At 45.2% G+C, this 21,233-nt stretch overlaps 2 protein-coding genes across 11 annotated transcripts in view; one reads left to right on the plus strand and one right to left on the minus strand.

The window, feature by feature from the left end:
- Nucleotides 1–1,287, plus strand: part of LOC306821305 (inositol hexakisphosphate and diphosphoinositol-pentakisphosphate kinase 1-like) — a 37,992-nt gene extending 36,705 nt beyond the window's left edge. For all 10 annotated transcript variants that reach the window (XM_079339636.1, XM_079339639.1, XM_079339641.1 and 7 more), the window contains one exon: nucleotides 273–1,287. In XM_079339636.1, coding sequence (XP_079195762.1) covers nucleotides 273–862 — 590 coding nt within the window. In that variant the 3' untranslated portion in view covers nucleotides 863–1,287. The remainder of the gene's footprint in view (nucleotides 1–272) is intronic.
- A 4,196-nt stretch (nucleotides 1,288–5,483) lies between these two features.
- map1aa (microtubule-associated protein 1Aa) overlaps nucleotides 5,484–21,233 on the minus strand; it is a 28,317-nt gene continuing 12,567 nt past the window's right edge. The window contains exons 3-7 of the mRNA XM_079339617.1: nucleotides 18,391–18,473; nucleotides 17,701–17,841; nucleotides 6,928–13,804; nucleotides 6,617–6,843; nucleotides 5,484–6,275 (exon numbers count right to left, since the gene is read on the minus strand). Coding sequence (XP_079195743.1) covers nucleotides 6,120–6,275; nucleotides 6,617–6,843; nucleotides 6,928–13,804; nucleotides 17,701–17,841; nucleotides 18,391–18,473 — 7,484 coding nt within the window. The 3' untranslated portion in view covers nucleotides 5,484–6,119. The remainder of the gene's footprint in view (nucleotides 6,276–6,616; nucleotides 6,844–6,927; nucleotides 13,805–17,700; nucleotides 17,842–18,390; nucleotides 18,474–21,233) is intronic.

Raw genomic sequence — 21,233 nt, forward strand, 5'->3', positions numbered from 1 at the left:
TCTCCCCCACACACACACACACACACACACACACACACACACACACACACACACACACACACACACACACACACTCTCTCTCAGACGTCTCACAGTTATTCGTGGCGTGCTGGGCCTCACAGGTCTTCTACTGTAACTATATGAACCTGGTCCTGGTCTGAGGTGTTCTGACCCGGCTCAGCTGTAAAGACTTCTACACACGGAATCATTATGAACACGCCGTTTATAAGCTGTTATGTCTTACAGCACGCCATTGTGGTTTTTGTCTGCAGACAGCAGCGGCCCCTCCTCCACCGTCTCCAGCGCCGGACCCTCCTCCCCGACCACGGCTGATACATCCCCTCGCTTCAGCTTCAGTGACCGGATCTGTCTCACCCCTCAGAGCAGCGAGGAGACTCACCCTCCTCACCCCTCCGCTCAGACAGGGTCCCACAGTGTGGACGCCACTGGCCCCGCCCCCTCACAGCCCACTGAGCTCCCTCTGACTCCTAACAACTCCCCAGAGGATGAGTCTGAGCCCACCTCCCCCTTCCCTGAGAATCCAGCGTCCTCAGAGGGGGACCCCGCAGCTCTAGAGTCCTTCTGTGACCCCGCCCTCAGACCGGCGTGCTCCGCTTTAGCAGAGCTGGCTCTGGGCAGGATGGAGGCGTTCTGCCCCCCCGGTTCGCTGCCGGTCCTCCTCGAGCTCCGAGAGAGCAGCAGTGAGGCTGGCTCCAGTTCCCAGACCCCCCAGAGCCCTGAGGGGCCGGACCAGTTCTTCGACACCCAGGAGTCTATGGAGTTGTGGACGGACGGGCTGGAGAGCCCCGCCCACTCTGAAACCCTGCCAGAGGGCGGGGCCAAGCAAATGGCTGACCCTTAAAGCATCAGACGATCAGATCTGACCACGCACACGCACACACATACACACACACACACACACACACACACACACACACACACACACACACACAGCAAGTAGCCTTCTGGTGGCATGTTAGCATTGAGCTAACAGGTGGTGTTAGCTTGTGGCTAACCACGAGTCAGCAGAAACTGTTGAGTTAATGAGTGTGACTTTAAATGATGGTGTGTGTGTGTGTGTGTGTGTGTGTGTGTGAGAGTGAGTCACACACTGACATCATCCAGGAGGAGGCGCTCCATCGTCACTGAAACAGGAAGCAGAGACTGACAAACAGGAAGTGACAGACTGTGTGTGTATCTCTGTGTATCAACATGTTAATTTAATCAGAGATATTTATTTAGGAATATTGAAAATAAAATCTGGTATTTTTATACCCACGTCACAAATGTCTTTGTTTTAAAAAAAGAAGCTACGGAAGCCCATAAAGGACAAACAACCAACATTCAACTGCCTGGCATCTAGCACCACTGTGCTTCCCTCTGATTGGCCAGTTGTCAAAGGTTTGCAGGAGGGGCAGGGCATGGTGACGATAAAGAAGACGGAGACATGAATCACTAAAGGATCTTTTTATTGGTCTCTTTTTCCCTTTGAACAATAAATGTTTTTATATATTTGACGTGTGAAGCCTTTAAAGAGAGAGAGAGAGTATTGCACCTAAAACAAGAGAAGCCTGAAGCAGACAGGATCACATGAAGCCTCCTTCAGCCTCTTAAATATACATCTTTATTCATGATAGCGTTTCTATGTTAAGTCTGCAGCTATTACGATTCACATGCACGAACAAGCAGAAACCTAAATGATCAGGATATAAAGGCAGCACGTAAGAAACAGTACAAGATTCAAAATGTGTCTGGCAGTTTGAGTGACGAGTGCTGCTGTTTATAATGAGCCTTTACACTGAAGCAGTATTCAATAGGAATGCAGAGTACACGTCAACCGTCATTGGCTGACTGAGTTAACAGGAAGTGATGTCACAGTTAAGCCTGTTTCATCAGATTCGTCCGAGTTAGAAGCTTTTCATTCTTCAGTGTTTGTGACTCAAACGGTCGTTCCCCTCTGACGTCACTCTGACGCTCCAGGTCTCGTTTAGAAAAGGTAGAATCATAAAATATTTAACATTCATAAAACCGTTAGTACACGCACTTGCACGCCACGATCCACCTGGAAATGTGCGAACGTGGATCAGCCCCAGGCTCCGCCCCTACACGCCCACATTCAACAAAAGAAAATCAGCCCATTTCTTCCTCCAGGTTCCTCGGTGAGCTCACGAGCGCCTCCATCGGTTTCGCTGTCGGACAGACCACCTCCGCAAACGTCTCCTTCCTCGCCACTGCCCCCTTGCGGCTTGGCGGTGAATTGCAGACCAACGCATTCACTCATCGCAGAACTACGAGTCGGGTCTACGCCGACGCGTCGCAGAAGTATAAACTGACGTGTGAAGCTGTGCGTCTTCAGCTCGCCATCTTTACTCCCACGGGATGATGAAGACGCTCAGACTGGTGCAGCTGTGGTTTAATTCTGATTTCATTAGCGTGCAGTCCGGTCCTCTGAGCTCGGGATCAATATGTGTGGAGGACTTTTATTGATATATTATAAATATATATTATAGCTCATTACATGCGTGCGTTTATAATGATCAGTTCTGACATCAACACGTTCTGTTCAGTTCACCGTCTGTGTTTTAATGGCCTCCAACCTGTGCGTACGCCTCGGTTTACAGCTGCACACGTTTGTTTTTACAGAAACGTGATTAAAGGCGTTCGCCAGTTTCAGACCCCGTTTTGCGCGTACGCAACGGTTTTTATTTATTTTATTTATTTATTCAGTGTCAATTCATAATAAGTGACACTTTACAGAAAGCAGGTAAAGGACCGGTTATAAATGAGACCAAGGCTCTGTGCTGTGTTCAAGGTCTGGATTAATGTAGGAAATCTCAAGTTTCTCCCTCCTGATAGACAAACAGCAGTCTATGATCTGAACTCTTTGTTTCTTCTACTTTCATCGTCACTGTTTTTCTACCTGAACTCAGAGAGTTCTCAGGATCCCTGAAACTACTGTTTTTGTTCATAATGAACAGACATGCTGACTGTCTGAATGCACTTTAACATCTCTAATATTTATCAAAGAGGCGTCAGCGTGTGTGAGTTTGAATCCCTCTCCTACACACCTGACATATGAAATCGTCCAATCTGATGTTTGAATCAGTCAGCTGTTCTCTGATTGGTTGTTTCTTGTGGTTATTTCTGTTGCTCTCTTCTGGCTCGCCCTCAGCCTGAAAACAGCCACAGCTGTTGAACCTTTTTTCTCGTGGTACCAGAACATGAGCGTGACATCAGAGGAAAATGGCCGCTGTGTGAGTCCGATGAATTCTGACACTAATCAGCCATCAGATAGTTATCTGTCAAAGTAAATCTGTTGGAGGAACTGCGGCAGGTTTAACCTGCACACAGCAGTGATTTACTTCCTGTCCATGTGACCGTATGATGCACGGTAACCAAGGCAACCAGGAGATCAAAGTCCTCCACGGTGAACATAAAGGTAAACTGCATCTTCACATTCAAACCGGAGCCGCTCGGCTCCCGAGAAGCCGTCGCCTGTCCTAACATGCATCAGGATCAAACCAACATAAAACGTGTCAAAGTGAATGAAGAGTGAAGGTCGTGTGACAGACGCCTTCTGTTCCTGGTTAAAAAGTTACAAACAAAAATTATCAAAGTATCAAACTGTTTGTCACACACTGTAAGAAGAGAGAGTTAAAAACATCCACTGACGTCGCGCTGGAAGAACAGAAGCATTTGTGACCCAAAAGTCTGCAATAAATCAAAGAAACAACATCCTCAGGTTTTCAACCAAATACTGAACATCAACATGAATCCGAAGAGCTCTGAGGTTTGTACACAGCTTTCTGTTTGTGCTTCTTCATGTGGCAGCTGCAGGAACGAGAAAACTGAAGACTGAGGTGGTGCGTTCAAAGTCCCGTTTAAACGAGATACAGGCAAAGCAGCTCAGCACGACACAAAGGCACATTTGACCATCGACTAAAATCTAATCTTTCAAACAGACTGAACTCACATCCACATGTTCCTCGTGTTCCTCACACTCCTCTTGTTCCTCACACTCCTCTTGTTCCTCACACTCCTCTTGTTCCTCACACTCCTCGTGTTCCTCGTGTTCTTGAAGTTCCTCGTGTTCCTCGCGCTCCTTGTGTTCATTGGATCAATCAGATTGATTTCCCTCAGATGTTAACAAAGATCTGTTGATGTGACTTTAGTCTCTGTTGAGTTTTAACGAACTGATAGAAACAGGAAGTGCTCCTGTTTCTATAGAAACACAACGCCTTACTTAAACTACTGACTTCACCTCCGATAGAAACATCAATATTCAGTAGAACGTTTTCTTTTATGTGACTACGACGTCGTAACCGGGAAAAAGGAGACGTTCACGTAAACATTCGACTTTATGACATTTAAACAAAGTTTAGTTTATCGTAAAGTCTCGACTTCATGACGTTTAAACAGAGTTTAGTTTATCGTAAAGTCACGACTTCATGATGTTTAAACAGTTTAGTTTATCGTAAAGTCACGACTTCATGACGTTTAAACAGTTTAGTTTATCGTAAAGTCTCGACTTCATGACGTTTAAACAGAGTTTAGTTTATCGTAAAGTCACGACTTCATGATGTTTAAACAGTTTAGTTTATCGTAAAGTCACGACTTCATGACGTTTAAACAGAGTTTAGTTTATCGTAAAGTCACGACTTCATGATGTTTAAACAGTTTAGTTTATCGTAAAGTCACGACTTCATGACGTTTAAACAGTTTAGTTTATCGTAAAGTCACGACTTTATGACATTTAAACAGTTTAGTTTATCGTAAAGTCACGACTTTATGACCTTTTTTTTTAGATTTGTTTTTGGGCCTTTTTGCCTTTAATGATAGAGGGAGGACAGTGGATAGAGTCGGAAATCAGGGGGAGAGAGTGGGGAGAGACATGCGGGAAATGGGCCACAGGCCGGACGCGAACCCGGGCCTCAATACATGGGGTCGCACGCACTGCCGCTGCGCCACCGGCGACCCCGACCTTTAAACAGTTTAGTTTATCGTAAAGTCACGACTTCATGACGTTTAAACAGTTTAGTTTATCGTAAAGTCACGACTTCATGACGTTTAAACAGTTTAGTTTATCGTAAAGTCACGACTTCATGACGTTTAAACAGTTTAGTTTATCGTAAAGTCACGACTTCATGACGTTTAAACAGTTTAGTTTATCGTAAAGTCACGACTTCATGACGTTTAAACAGTTTAGTTTATCGTAAAGTCACGACTTCATGACGTTTAAACAGTTTAGTTTATCGTAAAGTCACGACTTCATGACGTTTAAACACTTTAGTTTATCGTAAAGTCACGACTTCATGACGTTTAAACAGTTTAGTTTATCGTAAAGTCACGACTTCATGACGTTTAAACAGTTTAGTTTATCGTAAAGTCACGACTTCATGACGTTTAAACAGTTTAGTTTATCGTAAAGTCACGACTTCATGACGTTTAAACAGTTTAGTTTATCGTAAAGTCACGACTTTATGACGTTTAAACAGTTTACTTTATCGTAAAGTCACGACTTCATGACGTTTAAACAGTTTAGTTTATCGTAAAGTCACGACTTTGACCTCATAAACCAAAGATTTTTACTTTTACGGCTCCTTTTTCTTTTAGAACGATCCGACGACGACGTGGTTTTAATTCTGTATGTTAGCTGATAACGACTTCTGTCTCTCCATGTCACCACTAAACGATGAAGATGTTCTGTCTGTGGATACTGACCTGATTATTGATCACCCTGTGATCATACTCTATAAATAAATAAATAAATAACGTGGAGGAAATCGTTGTTTCTTTCATGTTTTAAGGTGCAAAACTTGTGCTTCCATTGAGTCCAATTAGACTTCAAGCAGCCAAACATCAGTTCATGTATTTCTTATATAAGGTTTCTTTATATAATAGAAGGGGCAGTTTGTCTCCTCAGATAATCACAGACGTCACTACAGGGATTAAAAATAAAAGCTGACGGGATGGGGTCTTAACGATGCAGTGAAGACAGTAAACCTGAAACCGGACAGAGAAAGTCCTGACGGACTTGTGAATGAAGACTGATGGGTTTCTGTTTCAGCAGACACAGACCATCACAGCAAAGCCTTCGTAAACACATCGAATCCAGGATGTTAGAACTCGATCTTGCAGGCGGGGAAAGACTCGTCCTGCATGACCACGGTGCTGCTGGAGGCCAAGACCATGACATTCAGCTCCTGCTGCTTCTCGTGAGTCTGCTGGTACCAGTCCCGGGTCACCTCGGTGTCATGGGTCGGGATCAGAGTCACCTGAGCGATGAGAAAGCAGGAAGGGTGAGTCAGCTGAGAGGAGGAGTCTTTATTTTACCCCCTGATCCGACAGCGTGTATCCAGCTATCGTCAGCACGGTTCATAAAGGATGTCCGTCAGCTGGTTTGTACTGATGTCAGTCATTTGTTATTTCACATCAAACTGTTTCACTCAATTATAACATCTACACTTGAAATGACAAAAAACAATTCAATCAAAACTCCACTCTTTCAAGAACATGCAGACTGTTTAACAACAGGCGGTCGCCTCAAACCCAACCACAGTATATGTATTATTATCTCAGCAGTCAGCCTCAGCGTACGATCAGCGCAGAACGTTACCTGCAGGTTCGATCCCCACTGAGCTTTGCCGTCCAGCAGTGCATCGAGAACACCTCGGCTCGGTTCACCGCTCGCAGTGTCATTCCCGCTGACCACATAGTATGCAGAGCGAACACGTTTGAAAAACTCCTGGTCCACGTTCTTGGCGCTGCAGTGGTTGGGAATGTAGGCCAAGTCCACATAGATCGGAAGGCCAGAGGCAGCTACAGAGCCCGACTTCTGAGAACCTGGGTCAGACCAAACAAAGGTTCATTTATCTTGGAGAATCAGTGTGGTACATTTGAATGTCATTCATGGATTGAAGGGTTTACCTGAACTGCTCTTTACTCCATTGGTCAGCGCCTTGCTGGGGTTGTAGCTGGACCGGGAGAGGTCATCTTCCTTGGAGCCCTGTCCATCTGACAGACGGGACATACGAGAGCTCTTGTCGGCATCCTTCTTCTTTGAAGAGGCACTGCGAGGAGACGCCGTTGGTTTGCGCCTGGCAGGGGATGCTGATTTGGTTTTCCCGGAAGTCTTCTTTAAAGTCTTGGCTTTTGGCTCTTTCTTCACAGAGCCGTTATCAATGGAGTCTGGATCCACCATGCAAACATCCGGGCGAGGAGGGTGAGGGTGGGAGTCCATGAGGGGCGTAGGTGTAGGGTCATGGCTCCTCCTGGAGGAATAATGGCCGTCTCCCCCAACTGCAGACAATTTATCCACAGGCATGTAGTCTGCATCCTCATCCGATTCCAAGTTCCCCTCCCCGGACACTGAGGGGTATTCTTCTGTCCCTGGAGGCCCATCAGAGTCTGACTGAGAGGCCAGAGACTCGCTGATGGAGGTGGGTGGTGTGTCCTCTGTAGTCGGTCCCAGTCCTGCCGACGTGTCTCCAGCTTTGTGCAGAGAGCTGCTGTCCCTGCTGTGGGACTGGTGTCCATGAGGGTGCTTGTGAGACCTTCTCTTAACCGACAGATCGTGATCATCACCCTCTTGTGACTGGTCGCTTCTTTGCCCTTGCTCATCATCATCCTCGTCACTGGCTAAGTGCCTCATGCATGGGTTGATGAAGGAAGGTGAGAGGTCCTCTTTACGCTGCCTGCACTCAGAGGAGGAGTATCCAGGAGAGGAGCGGCTGGTGTAAGAGGAGGTGGCTCCCATGGACACGTGACCGGGAACATCCTGATCACTGTCGTCGTCATCATCATCATCATCATCATCATCATCCTGCCCTCCTTGGCTGCACTCTTCGGTATAGAACGGAGAGCGAAATGGCTGATTGGATGAGGAGAGGGACAGTGGGCGGGCAGGGTGCTCTGGCTCCATCTCACACTCCTCTTCAAACTCATCATCATGACGGTAATGTGGAGGGGAGTCTCCAGGCACCATCCCCATCTGGCTCTTTGTCATCTCCCACTCATAGGAGCTCCTGTAGCCTGTTGCTCCCTCTCTGGGAACCACTTGGGCTGGACCTGATGCCCCACTGGCTGCAGCTCCAACAGCAAGGTTGGAACCTGAGCTGACTTCTGTTGGCCCATTGGCAGTGTCTGGCTTCCCAGCCTGGACAGCTGAGGGCATGTAAGTGCCTAGAATATTGGGCAGTGCACCACTTGTTTTGTCAGTGGTGGTTTGGCCAACAGGCATTTCAGAAAATGAGAGTTTACCAGCAAGACCGCTGGAAGGCGACCTGCGAGTCATATCACGCATAAATGCCTCCTCATCCTCTTCTTCACTGCTGTCCGTCTCCTCAAAGTAATGTTTGCCTTCTATATCCTGCCGTGGTGAGGATGTAACTCCAAATAGGGCTGCACTGGCTGCCTCTTTGTTCTCGGAGAACTCTGCAGGTGGAACGAAAGGTCCTGCTGAGACCCCAAATCCAACAGCTGAGTCCAGCTTGGACCCTTCAGACCACTCAGGCTTATAGAAGCAGTCTGACTGAGGGCCTTTATCCAAGACTCCACCTGATGAACACTCCTTCTTGTCCTCAGCAAAGGCAGTGGATGAGAGAGAGGGGACAGATTTGGGCTCTTGAAATTGGTTGGGGGGGGAGAAACAGGTTAAACTGGAGGAGGACTCAGCTGTGGTTGTAGCTGTCATCTGTTTTTCTGACACTTCGATATAATCATCTTTAGTGCCAACGGAGCACGAGTAGGGAGAATCGATGACCGGAGAGTGTTCATCTTTAAAAGAAGAATACTCAAAGAGCGGCTCTGCAGGCGTCTCCAGCTCCTCCCCGAACTGCCGGCTAGTGGAGAGCGAGCCGGAGGTGGAAGAGGAGTAGCTGTAGGCTGAAGACGATGAGTACCCCGGTCCAGCAGTGGTCGTGTACTGAAAGCTTGTGTCCAAAGATTTCTTACTCAACAGGTCTGGGGTCTTCTGTTTGTCAAAGTCAGGATCCACTCTGTCATTGTGGTAACAACTGTCCTCTGATGATTTCAGAGAGTAATCCCCTTTACCTTGATCGCTGGGCGGATGTGATGAGGACGAGTCTTTAGCTCCACTTTGATACGAGTACTCGTACCCTGAGGAGTAACCTGAGAATCCTGTCGCCCCCATTTCCATGGTCCTCTCACTGAAGGGTGAAGAGTCCACCTTGTTCTTGTCTTCAGCCCTTGGGAGTGAGCTTGAGCTGCCTTCTGTCACACTCGCCTTCCCCTGACTGTTAAAGCCATATCCAGCCATGGAAACCATGAATTCAGGTCTATTTGAGCCAAACATTTCACTGATTGGACTTTTTACTTCCTTCTCTGATTTGTCTTTGGTGCCTTTTTCCATGTCAGAATCCACAGCACCGTCCTCATCCTCCTCCTCTTCATCTTCTTCATCATCATCATCATCATCTTCATCAACAACAACATCATCATCATAGTCTTCCTCATCCCTTGCTGTTAGTTTTCGCATATCAACCTCCAAGCACACTCCTTTCTCACTGTAGCCCGTGGCAGCAGGTTTGTCTACATGTTGCATTGGGGAGGACATTTGGGGCATCGTGCCGCCAGTCTGACTTTGAAAGAGGTCTTTTTGTGATGATAGCGAAGTGGACGAGGCCTCGGGTCTATCAGCCACTGAAGGGAACCGGCTTCCCATGCTGTATTCATATGGCTCCTTTCCTTCCACCTCTCTTTCAAATGGAGTCGTGGAGGAGGATTGAAGCCATGAGGCAGTGGACTCTGTTCCATGAGGAGATGTTGATCTTTCCTTCTCTGACATCTTGTCTGCAGTTGTGACTGGGGACGTTGGCTCTTGTTTCTGAAAATCCACATCAATCTTTGCACTGTCCTTCTCGGTCTTTTCCAGGGACTCCTGCCGATATGAATCAGAGTCCACTGAGCTTGTTTTACTGTCATAAATGTCACTGTAAGAGAAGGTTTTGCCATGCACGTAGGGCGTGTCTTGTCTTATATATGCAGCCTTTTCTTTACCCTGCTTTTCTGGGAAATCATAAAGACTGAAGTGAACACTTTTCTCAGGCTCTTTAAAAGCAATATCGGTTTCCTCAGCACTTTCATCAGTTGTTAAGTTCTTGGACCTGGACCCGATTGGAAAATCATCTTCCTTTTCATCTTCATCTTCGTTTTCGTCTTCGTCTGAAAACATCACTTGAGGTTTTGGTTTCTCTACTGCGCTGAAGGAAACTTGTGTTTTGTCCGAACTCTTGACTTCTGTTTCTATCTTTGCAGATTTTGCTTCAAAGTTGAAGTCGTCATCCAAGAAGCATCCCTCTTTGGCCTCCATCAGTTTGGCCTTGACAGTAGGCTTTAGACCTTTTTCATCATAACACTCGACCTCTTCATCTTCTTCAGATTCTTCTGATGCCTCAGTTGGTGTCTTGTCACCTGGCAGTTCAATAAACGAGGTGTTGTCAGAGAGCGTGACTGTTTTATAGGCATCAGCTTGAACATCGGTCACTGCCTCATCCTTGTCTTCAGGCCTGAAGGTCTTCTCCTCTGTCGGAGAGTAGCCACTGCTTGTGGGCACAGACTGTGTCGGTGAGGCGAGCCTCATGGTGCTGTCGTCTGGACTCTGGCATCTTTCCTCGCTCTCCTGCCTGGAGTGGGACTCTAACCCCAAAGATAAAGATGGAGGGGGTGAAACAGCCTTGGTATCAGCATGCTTGGATGGCTCTGTGCTGAAGAGACCCTGGTTTTCTTTCACAGCCTGTGAGGGAGAGGACTGCATAGGGAAGAGGGGCGAAGAAGAGAAGGCAGCAGAGGGAGATTTATCCTTCTGCTGGAGCATCAAGGAGGCTGCGTGTTCATAACCCTCCTGGAGCTTGCCCAGAGGAATGTCAACATTTGGAGTCTGGTCCTCATCCTCATCTTCTTCATCATCTTCTTCTTCATGGACTGATTTGGTCTTGGAATCAGCCTCCATCTCAGGGATGTTGGGCTGGTACTCATCAGACGAAGGAGACTTGAAGCACTTGTCGTCCTCCAGAGACGAGGTGGGAGAGATGGTTCCTGCTGAGTGAAGATAGTCTTTTCCATGGATGGCGTCTGGACGAGAAGGGGCACTGTTGGTGGTGTCGAGCAGGAGAGAGTTCCTCCCAGCGTCCTCGGTCTGAGGCGCTGTCACTGAGGCTATCGATTGGTCCTCAGCTACAGAAGTTGCAAATGATGAGAGTTTGTCGTACTCTGTGATGGATGTTGCTGAGGAGATGTGCTCCTCTTCTGCTAGAGGAGCAGCAATGATAGAAGGGTAAGGGGCGAGCTCTGGCTCCTGACCACTCATGAAGACTTTGGGTTTGACATCTGCACCATCAGACTTCGAACCCTTCATCTCCTTGATGCCATGCATGGAGTCAAAAGTCCCGGGGAAGTCAGGGATAGAGACTTCATAGGAGCCCACATCGTAGTGCAACTGTGGAATCCTGTCTTCTGTTTCCTCGTGGATCTCTTCATCCGAGATGGTCTGTTCGGTCTCTGAGTAACCCGGGATGGTCTCATCTTGGATCAAGGAGAACTGCTCAGAGGCCGAGGCAGCTAATTTCCCGGACAAGGCTTCAGTGGAACAAAGTTTAGTTTCCTCCTCCTTTCCACTTTTGTCCTTTTTGGCTTCATCTGTTTTAGATTTGAGGACCTCGTCATCTTCTGTTCCTTCAAGTTCAGCCTTTTCAATGACATCGTCCTCTTCCTCTGAACTTTCACTCTTCTTTGATTGGTCTTTCATGTCAGCTTTGAAGGAGTACTTGTCATATTTCTCCATTTTCTCCTCTTCATACTTCTTGTCAAAGCCATAGCTTGCAGAGCCAACACTCTGTCCTGATGCCGCCTTGCCTTTGTCTTCGTCCTTCTTGTCAGGGGATTTGGGGGAAGCAGGTTTCGATTCAATGGCTTGAGGTGTGAGCTTTTCATAAGGGAAAATTAAGGACGAAATTTTAGTATCTGGAGCATGTCCAGAGATCACATCGTTCTCGATGGGCATACTCTTTATTTCAGACTGCTCTTCTTGTTTCAGAGCCTCAAAGTCCCCGGTCAGGTCCTCTGGGGAGGATACGATGGACCTGTCAGCCAATGCTGCCGCTGCCACTTCCTCTGGGATGTTCTTTGGGACTGGCTTTTTAACATTGTCTGCCTCTTTCACTGCTTTATTTTTATCTGCTTTAGGCTTGGCCTGAGTCTTTGCCTTATGCAGAGTTTTTCTGACTTCAGGAGTGAGCGGCTTCAGGTCAGGTTTGGTTATTTTTCTCAGCTCTGGTTTACTTGGATCCTTCTTTTTATCCTCTTTGGCTTTACTTTCTTTTTTCTCTTCTTTTCGTATATTTTCATCTCTCTTGACCTCTCGTTTCTCTCTCTTGAGTTCTTTTTTCTCTTTGTCCTTCTTTTCATCCATCTTGGATGCTTTCTCCTTTTTGGTGGTTTTGGATATTTTCTTTTTCTCTGACTTTTTCTCTGCTGCCGGGGCAACCTCACTGTTTTTCTGTTGTTTGGTGGCTTTCAGACTTTCACTTTTGGGTTTCTTCTCTTCCCTCTTGTCAGCTTTGTTCTCTTTAGTGATGTTACTCTTTGACTCCTCGTCTTGTCCATTGGCTTCTTTCTTTGCTGTTTTAGAGTGTGGTTTAGGGGAAGATTTCAGACTCTCTTTGCTGTCGGTTCTTGATCTCATTTTAGTCTGTTTGATGATGGGGGGAGGTGCACCAGATGATATGTCTTTCTGAGTGGCAACAGGGTATCGCAAGAAGTCGAGGTGTTTCAGTTTCTCAAGGCCCTCGAAGATTTTATTCTGCGGTGCATTTCCAGGGAATAACACCCTGACTATCTTTTCTGTTGGACGGTGAGGGATCCAAACGATGAGGGCTGTGACTGATGTCAAATATGGGACGGATATTTCTCCTTCCTTTCCATTGGGCAGTGTAATCCCCGTCTTGGCTTTGCTGTTTCCAGCCCATTTCTGCATTAAAAACTGCATCTCTTTGCTCTCCTTCACAGGATTTAACACATACATGTCTAACTTCCCCACGCCCAGTTTGTGGAACAATGTGATGGGTTCAATGGTGTTGCTAACCACTCTGTGCAGAGGCTCTGGTGTGATTCCAAGCTTGTTGAGGTACTGTAATGTAAGAGATGCTTCTTCAATGCTTCTCTTCACTTTAAGCGTGGACTCGGGCATCCGCAGTTTCTCTGGGACGTTAAAAAACACGATCCCAAGCTCAGGAGAAATCAGGTTCTTCACCCAGTCCCCATTACTGCTGGAACCAGATCCTTGGTTACGTTCCTCCTCCTGCTCTGCAATCTTTCTCTGAAATAACCCATTGATGCCAGGGAGGTTGTCTGCACCAATATGGGTGAGCAGAACTGAGTCAATCCTGTCCAGGTGGCGAACCAGTTTCCAAAAGCAAGACTTCCGGTCAGATCCTCCATCCACCAGAATGTTGAATCCATTGACAGCAAACAGAGCGGAGTCTCCTCGGCCTCCTGGGAAGATGTAGCAGCAGGGTTTGGACAGCTTCAGAAAACCTCCAGAGTTCGGGGGCTCCAGGAGGTCAAAGGATGACGGGACGTCCACAGTCTCTGAGACGTACTCGCTGAACTCATTGACTCCGTCCATGTCTGGGAGGTGGGGTTCAGGGTTCAAGCGGTATTCCAGAAGATTCTGGAGTGACTGCGTCTCCTGACTTTGGCCAAGGGAACTCCAGCCCCCGTCTCCCTGACAGGAAACAGTAAGCCTGGATGGTTGCTTTGAAGAGGACCTGGACAGGTGCTCAATCACCTGCAAACATGCAAACATGGAACAAGTTAGAGAGCCAGCTTTGCACCTTTGAGTCAGAGCCACAGCTATCATAAAACGATGTCGGACTCCGTAGTTTTCTCTGGTCCTCTCCCTAATTTGACCAGTGATGACATGTATAGCCGCATGTCTTCATTCAACCGCTGGCTATCGAGGTGGTGTCCAGCAAACGATGTGGGCTTCATAGATAACTGGCAGTCCTTTTGGGGAAAGCCTGGTCTGCTAGCTAGAGATGGCATCCATCCTACTCTGGTTGGTGCAGCTCTATTATCTAGAAACGTAGCAGAGTTTATTAGTCCCAAACCCTGACAACTCATCAGAGTCCAGACCAGGATGCAGAGCTGCAGTCTTACACACTTCTCTGCGTTTCCTTTAGATCTGTTTACCTGCCACTATAGCTGTCCTTGTGACTGTAAATCTAACTGTAACTCAGTTAGATCTTCTTATAGCTGTAACCCTACTTATACTATAGATACTGTGTCTGTTCTCCGCCCCAGACCTGTCATAGGCAACCTCAATAAAAGAGGCGTAAATCATTACAATTTAGTCAAAATCAAAACTACAAATACGATTTTGTAAAAAAATCTAACAATTAAATGCGGCTTACTAAACATTAGATCCCTAGCATCTAAATCCCTCCTGGTAAATGAGCTAATATCAGAGAATCATATTGATCTACTTTGTTTAACTGAAACCTTCTCAGGATGAATATGTTAGTTTAAATGAATCCACCCCTCCCAGTCATTTGAATGCTCATATAGCTGGAGACACTGGTCGAGGTGGTGGAGTAGCAGCTATTTTTAATTCTGCTCTTATAATCAATCCTCCACCAAAGCTGAATTATACCTCTTTTGAAAGTCTTGCACTCAGTCTTTCACATCCAGTCTCTAGAACTTTTCAGCCAGTTCTAGTTGTTATAGTTTACCGCCCTCCTGGCCCATATTCAGAGTTTCTATCAAACATAGTTCTTAGCAGTGATAGAATAATTGTTGTAGGTGATTTCAATATCCATGTGGATGTTGTTAATGACAGTCTTAGCACGGCTTTCATGTCTCTATTGGACTCTATTGGCTTCACCCAGGGTGTAAACAAACCTACTCATCCATTTAACCCTGGATCTTGTTTTAGCCTATGGGATAAAATTTAATAATTTGTTGGTTTTTCTGAAATTCTCTGATATCAGACCATTTCCTAATAACTTTTGATTTCTTTTTACCAACCTTAACTCCTCTTAATAAAAAAGTGCTCTCTAGAAGTTTAAATGATGCTGTAGCTAAATTTAAGGAAGCTATTTCAGCTGCCTTTGTTTCAGTTCCATCCTCTAACCCAGTTGAAAACTCCTATAATCACTTTAGTCCCTCTCAGCTAGATCAGTTTGTAGATAGTGCGGTGGATTCACTTAGAGTTACTCTGGATTCAATCGCCCCCCTAAAACAGAAGCCAATCAAACGACAGAGATCAGCTCCATGGTACAACTTAGAAACCCGTACTCTAAAACTAACGTCACGTAAATGTGAAAGAATTTGGCGCTCCACCAAAACGATAGAATCTCGTTTAATTTGTCCAGATAGTCATAATAGATATATGAAAGCTCTACGGCAGGCCCGCACTGCCTATTACTCGTCTCTTATTGAAGGAAATAAAAACAACCCTAGATACCTCTTCAGCACTGTAGCCAGGCTGACAGAGAGTCATAGTTCATTCATCTATTCCTTTAGCCCTTAGCAGTAATGATTTCAGCAGCTTTTTTAGGGTTAACCCAACTTACTACCTTTACTTAGTGCAGATTCCTCCTATAATTCAGATACAGCAGAAACGGTTCCAAATTCTGACACTAACCTCGACTGTTTTTCTCCATTTAACCTCTCAGAACTAAAGAACTAGTTAGCAGCTCCATACTAGATATGATCAATATATCTTTAGCAGCAGGTTATGTACCCCAGTCATTTAAAGTAGCTGTAATTAAACCGCTCCTTAAAAAGCCTACTCTTGATTCAGGAACTCTAGCTAACTATAGACCTATATCTAACCTTCCTTTAATCTCTAAGATCTTAGAGAGAGTGGGAGCTAATCAGCTGTGTGACTGTCTCCATGACAACAGCCTGTTAGAGGAGTTCCAGTCTGGATTTAGAGTTTAGCATAGAACTAGACTAGTTAGAGTAACACATGATCTTCTGTTAGCCTCAGACAGGGAACTTCTATCTGTGCTCGTCCTGTTAGGTCTGACTGCTGCTCCTGACACCATCGATCATCACATCCTGTTACAGAGACTAGAACAAGGACTTGGAGTTACAGGGACTAGAACAATGACTTGGAGTTACAGGGACTAGAACAATGACTTGGAGTTACAGAGACTAGAACAATGACTTGGAGTTACAGGGACTAGAACAATGACTTGGAGTTACAGGGACTAGAACAATGACTTGGAGTTACAGGGACTAGAACAATGACTTGGAGTTACAGGGACTAGAACAATGACTTGGAGTTACAGGGACTGCTTTAAGTTGGTTTAGATCCTATTTATCAGACAGGTCTCAGTGTGTTCATGATGAGTCCTCTATGTAGACCAAAGTTAGCCATGGAGTGCCTCAAGGATCAGTGCTTGGTCTGATTCTCTTTACATTATATTTGCTTCCTCTCGGTAGTATTATGAGAAAACACTCCATAAACTTTCATTGCTATGCAGATGATACTCAGCTCTACATATCAATGAAGCCAGAAGACACCAACCAGCTTCGTAAACTAGAAGCCTGCCTCAAGGACATCAGGACCTGGATGACCAGAAACTTCTTACTGCTCAACTCAGACAAGACAGAAGTTATAGTGATTGGACCTAAGAACCTTAGAGAGACTTTCTCTGATGATATGACGGCCCTTAGTAGTATTAGCGTAGCCTCTAGTACCACTGTTAGGAACCTAGGAGTTCTGTTTGATCAGGATATGTCCTTTGATTCCTACATTAAACACATTTCAAGGACAGCTTATTTTCACCTTGGTAATATCTCTAAGATCAGACAGATCCTGTCACAACATGATGCTGAAAAATTAGTTCATGCATTTGTTACCTCCAGGTTGGATTACTGTAATTCTATTTTAGCAGGGTGCTATGGTAAATCTCTAAAGACCCTCCAACTCGTCCAAAACGCTGCAGCTCGTGTTCTGACAAGAACTAGGAAAAGGGACCACATGACTCCTGTATTGGCTTCTCTCCATTGGCTCCCTATAAAATCTAGAATAGAATTTAAAATCCTTCTGCTCACCTACAAAGCTCTAAACGGTCAGGCACCATCCTATCGCTCTAAATGTACTACAGGAGGTAGAGTCTGCAGTTATCAGACCTGCTGGTACCTACAGTCTCTAAATGGACTACAGGAGGTAGAGTCTGCAGTTATCAGACCTGCTGGTACCTACAGTCTCTAAATGGACTACAGGAGGTAGAGTCTGCAGTCTCTGGAATCGTCTACCAGTCGGGGTCCGGGAGGCAGACACACTAGGTACTTTTAAGAATAGACTTCAAACTTTTCTTTTTGATAAATCTTATAGTTAGTGCTGGATCAGGTCTAGACCAGCTCATAGTTATGCTGCTCCTAGACTACCTTGAACTCTTATCTCTCTCCCTCTCTCTCTCCCAGCTTTCATATCTTATTACTGCTTGTCTCTATCTTTATATTCTAACCTCTCCTCTCTCTGGGAGCTCCTGAGCTCTCTTAGGTTCCTCAGGACTGTTGGTGAGGATGGCCTGCCCAAACAACCCCCCCCCCCATCCTATCCTATCCTTCTAAAAGCAGTCTGTGAGATCTGTGTCTTTGTAAGATGTACTGTTTATTCATGCACACACACGGGTAAGTGTGTTTTTAGAAAGAGGACACTCTACTTACATCAGCGTTTGAGATAATGTCTGAGAAGTGCTGCCAGGTGAACGCTCCACCTCGCAGCAGGATGTCACCTCCCTGTTCAGAACTCTGTCCGCTCAGAATCAGCAGCTTATGTCCCGCTAAGTTCGTGATCAGAGAGCGAATCTGAGCAGAGAACAGAGTAAACATGATCACATCATATAGCTTATATTTGTAAGACAACATTGTTTCATGCCTGATGTTCATCTCATGTAAACAGCCACACATTAAACTGCCATTAGCCACACCTGTGATGTGTGTTATAAATGCTATGAGGTTAGTAACATGTTATGTGTTGCTAACGGGCAGTTGAGGCTGGTAAATGATAGAATTTCAGTTCGGACACATTACTGATATTCCTTCTTGTATTCTGACTATAAGTTTTATTTCTATTTATTAATCGTTCCAAAACAAAAATATTTCCCCATATTTGTTGCGAAGGACTTCTACTTTTATTGTCTTGGTAACATATACGTATTATATGATTTTTACTAGATAGATAGATAGATAGATAGATAGATAGATAGATAGATAGATAGATAGATAGATAGATAGATAGATAGATAGATAGATAGATAGATAGATAGATAGATAGATAGATAGATAGATAGATACTAGTACCACATTGAAGTTATTTAAAATTATGGTGTCTTGATGACCCTCTGTCAGACTCACCTGTGAAACAGCAGTCTCCACTGACGGGTTCACCAACACCACGGTCTCTAAAACATCACTCTGATACTGCAGAGTCCTCTGACCTGCAGGAACACAGCAGAGAATACTACAGTGAGGACGAGTCAGTATATAAAACTACAGTGAGGACGAGTCAGTATATAAAACTACAGTGAGGACGAGTCAGTATATAAAACTACAGTGAGGACGAGTCAGTATATAAAACTACAGTGAGGACGAGTCAGTATATAAAACTACAGTGAGGACGACTCAGCAGAGAACACTACAGTGAGGACGAGTCAGTATATAAAACTACAGTGAGGACGAGTCAGTATATAAAACTACAGTGAGGACGACTCAGCAGAGAACACTACAGTGAGGACAAGTCAGTATATAAAACTACAGTGAGGACGAGTCAGTATATAAAACTACAGTGAGGACGAGTCAGTATATAAAACTACAGTGAGGACAAGTCAGTATATAAAACTACAGTGAGGACGAGTCAGTATATAAAACTACAGTGAGGACGAGTCAGTATATAAAACTACAGTGAGGACGACTCAGCAGAGAACACTACAGTGAGGACAAGTCAGTATATAAAACTACAGTGAGGACGAGTCAGTATATAAAACTACAGTGAGGACGAGTCAGTATATAAAACTACAGTGAGGACAAGTCAGTATATAAAACTACAGTGAGGACGAGTCAGTATATAAAACTACAGTGAGGACGAGTCAGTATATAAAACTACAGTGAGGACGACTCAGCAGAGAACACTACAGTGAGGACGAGTCAGTATATAAAACTACAGTGAGGACGAGTCAGTATATAAAACTACAGTGAGGACAAGTCAGTATATAAAACTACAGTGAGGACGAGTCAGTATATAAAACTACAGTGAGGACGAGTCAGTATATAAAACTACAGTGAGGACGAGTCAGTATATAAAACTACAGTGAGGACGAGTCAGTATATAAAACTACAGTGAGGACGAGTCAGTATATAAAACTACAGTGAGGACGAGTCAGTATATAAAACTACAGTGAGGACGAGTCAGTATATAAAACTACAGTGAGGACAAGTCAGTATATAAAACTACAGTGAGGACGAGTCAGTATATAAAACTACAGTGAGGACACACTGTAGTTGAGTCTGAAACAAAGCTGGATTTATTCTTGTAATAAAGAGTCACATGTCAGTGACAGAGGAGATGACCTGCTGGATGTCTCCAGCGTTGGTTTGGTTTGTGGAGCGTTTTTCTCTTTTGTGGAATTTATTAGTTAGCGGTTAGCTGTTAGCGGCTAGCTGCTATCATGTGATGCTGTTACGTAGCGGCTATCAGTATCTGGCTTACACGCCGCCTAATAAATAGGGCACGGGTAGCTGTGGAAACACAAACAGGATCAAAAACCAAACTGTACCGAACTGTACTGATCCATACCGGATGGCTGTGTGGAAACGGGTCTTTAGTAACATGTTTGCGGCTGGTAAATGGTAGAATTTCAGTTTGGACACATTACTGATATTCCTTCTTCTAATCTGGCTATAAGGCGTACATGCATCCCATGGTCGTCATGGGAACACAGAACATGAATGTTTACGTAATGCAGTGAAATATAAATGTTCTTATTTCTGACGCCCTGTTTACAACATCTGCCAACACCATCATACTCTCTCTCTCTCTCTCTTGCCCTTCCCTTCTCTCTCTTACACTGTCTCTCACCCCTTTACACCCATTTGACCTTTTTAATTCTGATTATTGCTCTTTTCTCAACAATCAAAACAAAAACGCTGAATAAAAACCCCTTCCAATGGCCCCTTATTGGCTGTTGCTATGGAGATGTGTCAGGCTGTAGCTGCCAGCTGAGTTACACTGACCCAGTCTGAGACGAGGAGACGCATTGCAGCATTTCTGTAAGGGAGGGGAGAGGAGGGGGGAGGGAGGGAGCAGCAACAGCACATGGTGCAGGAGGTGAAAAGGAGCAGCAGCTCAATGTGTATGAAGAAGATCCATCACTGAAGATCTATTTTTAGACTAAACATCCTCTTACATCACAAAACACACAATGTCCTCTTTCCTTTCAGATGTTAGACTAAGTTCACTTTACTGAATGCGCCTCCTCCTCCTCCTCCTCCTCCTCCTCCTCCTCCTCCCCCGACTGTGCTGGGTGCTGCAGGAGGAGGAGGAGGAGGAGGAGGAGGAGGCACGTTCAGTAATGTTTGTGTGTTTACATCGCTCCAAAATGTAGAAAGACACAAACACACAAATGACAGAGGTAACTAAGGCAAGAAGTGAAGATGAGTAAAGCTCCGCCCACTGAATGACACAGCTGTTCCTGAATGTTACCTGCTGCTTCACAGATGAACCTCACACAGAATATGTAGAACAGGGTGGTATAACATCACAGAGACTGATCAGTGACCTCACTCCTTGGTTACTAAAGCGGCCACTTTGAAGACAGTCGATGGCAGTCTCTCAAAGCTAAATGCTAAATCAAGCTAACTGATGGTGGCGTTTACGAGACAAAACAGAAACCTTGTTGTGTTTTAGCTGCTCGTTTACACGACTACAGTCTGATGTCTGAATTAATCCTGCAGTTCCTTCTGTGTCCACTAGAGGCTGTCTACATAAGCACAGCGAGTCACATACACACCCATTCAAAATGGGACTCCAGCGCCCCCTGCAGGAAAAGACAGTGTTAGTCATGTTTTTATCTTTACAACTGGAGCTTATAGGCAAAGATCATTAACACCGCAGGTCACCTACACACTCACACACTGATGGTAGAGGCTGCAGCAGAGTCCATCAGTATGAACTCATCCATTCACACACTGATGGTAGAGGC

The sequence above is a fragment of the Symphodus melops genome (genome assembly GCF_947650265.1).
Source record: "Symphodus melops genome assembly, chromosome: 3".
NCBI lineage: Eukaryota > Metazoa > Chordata > Actinopteri > Labriformes > Labridae > Symphodus > Symphodus melops.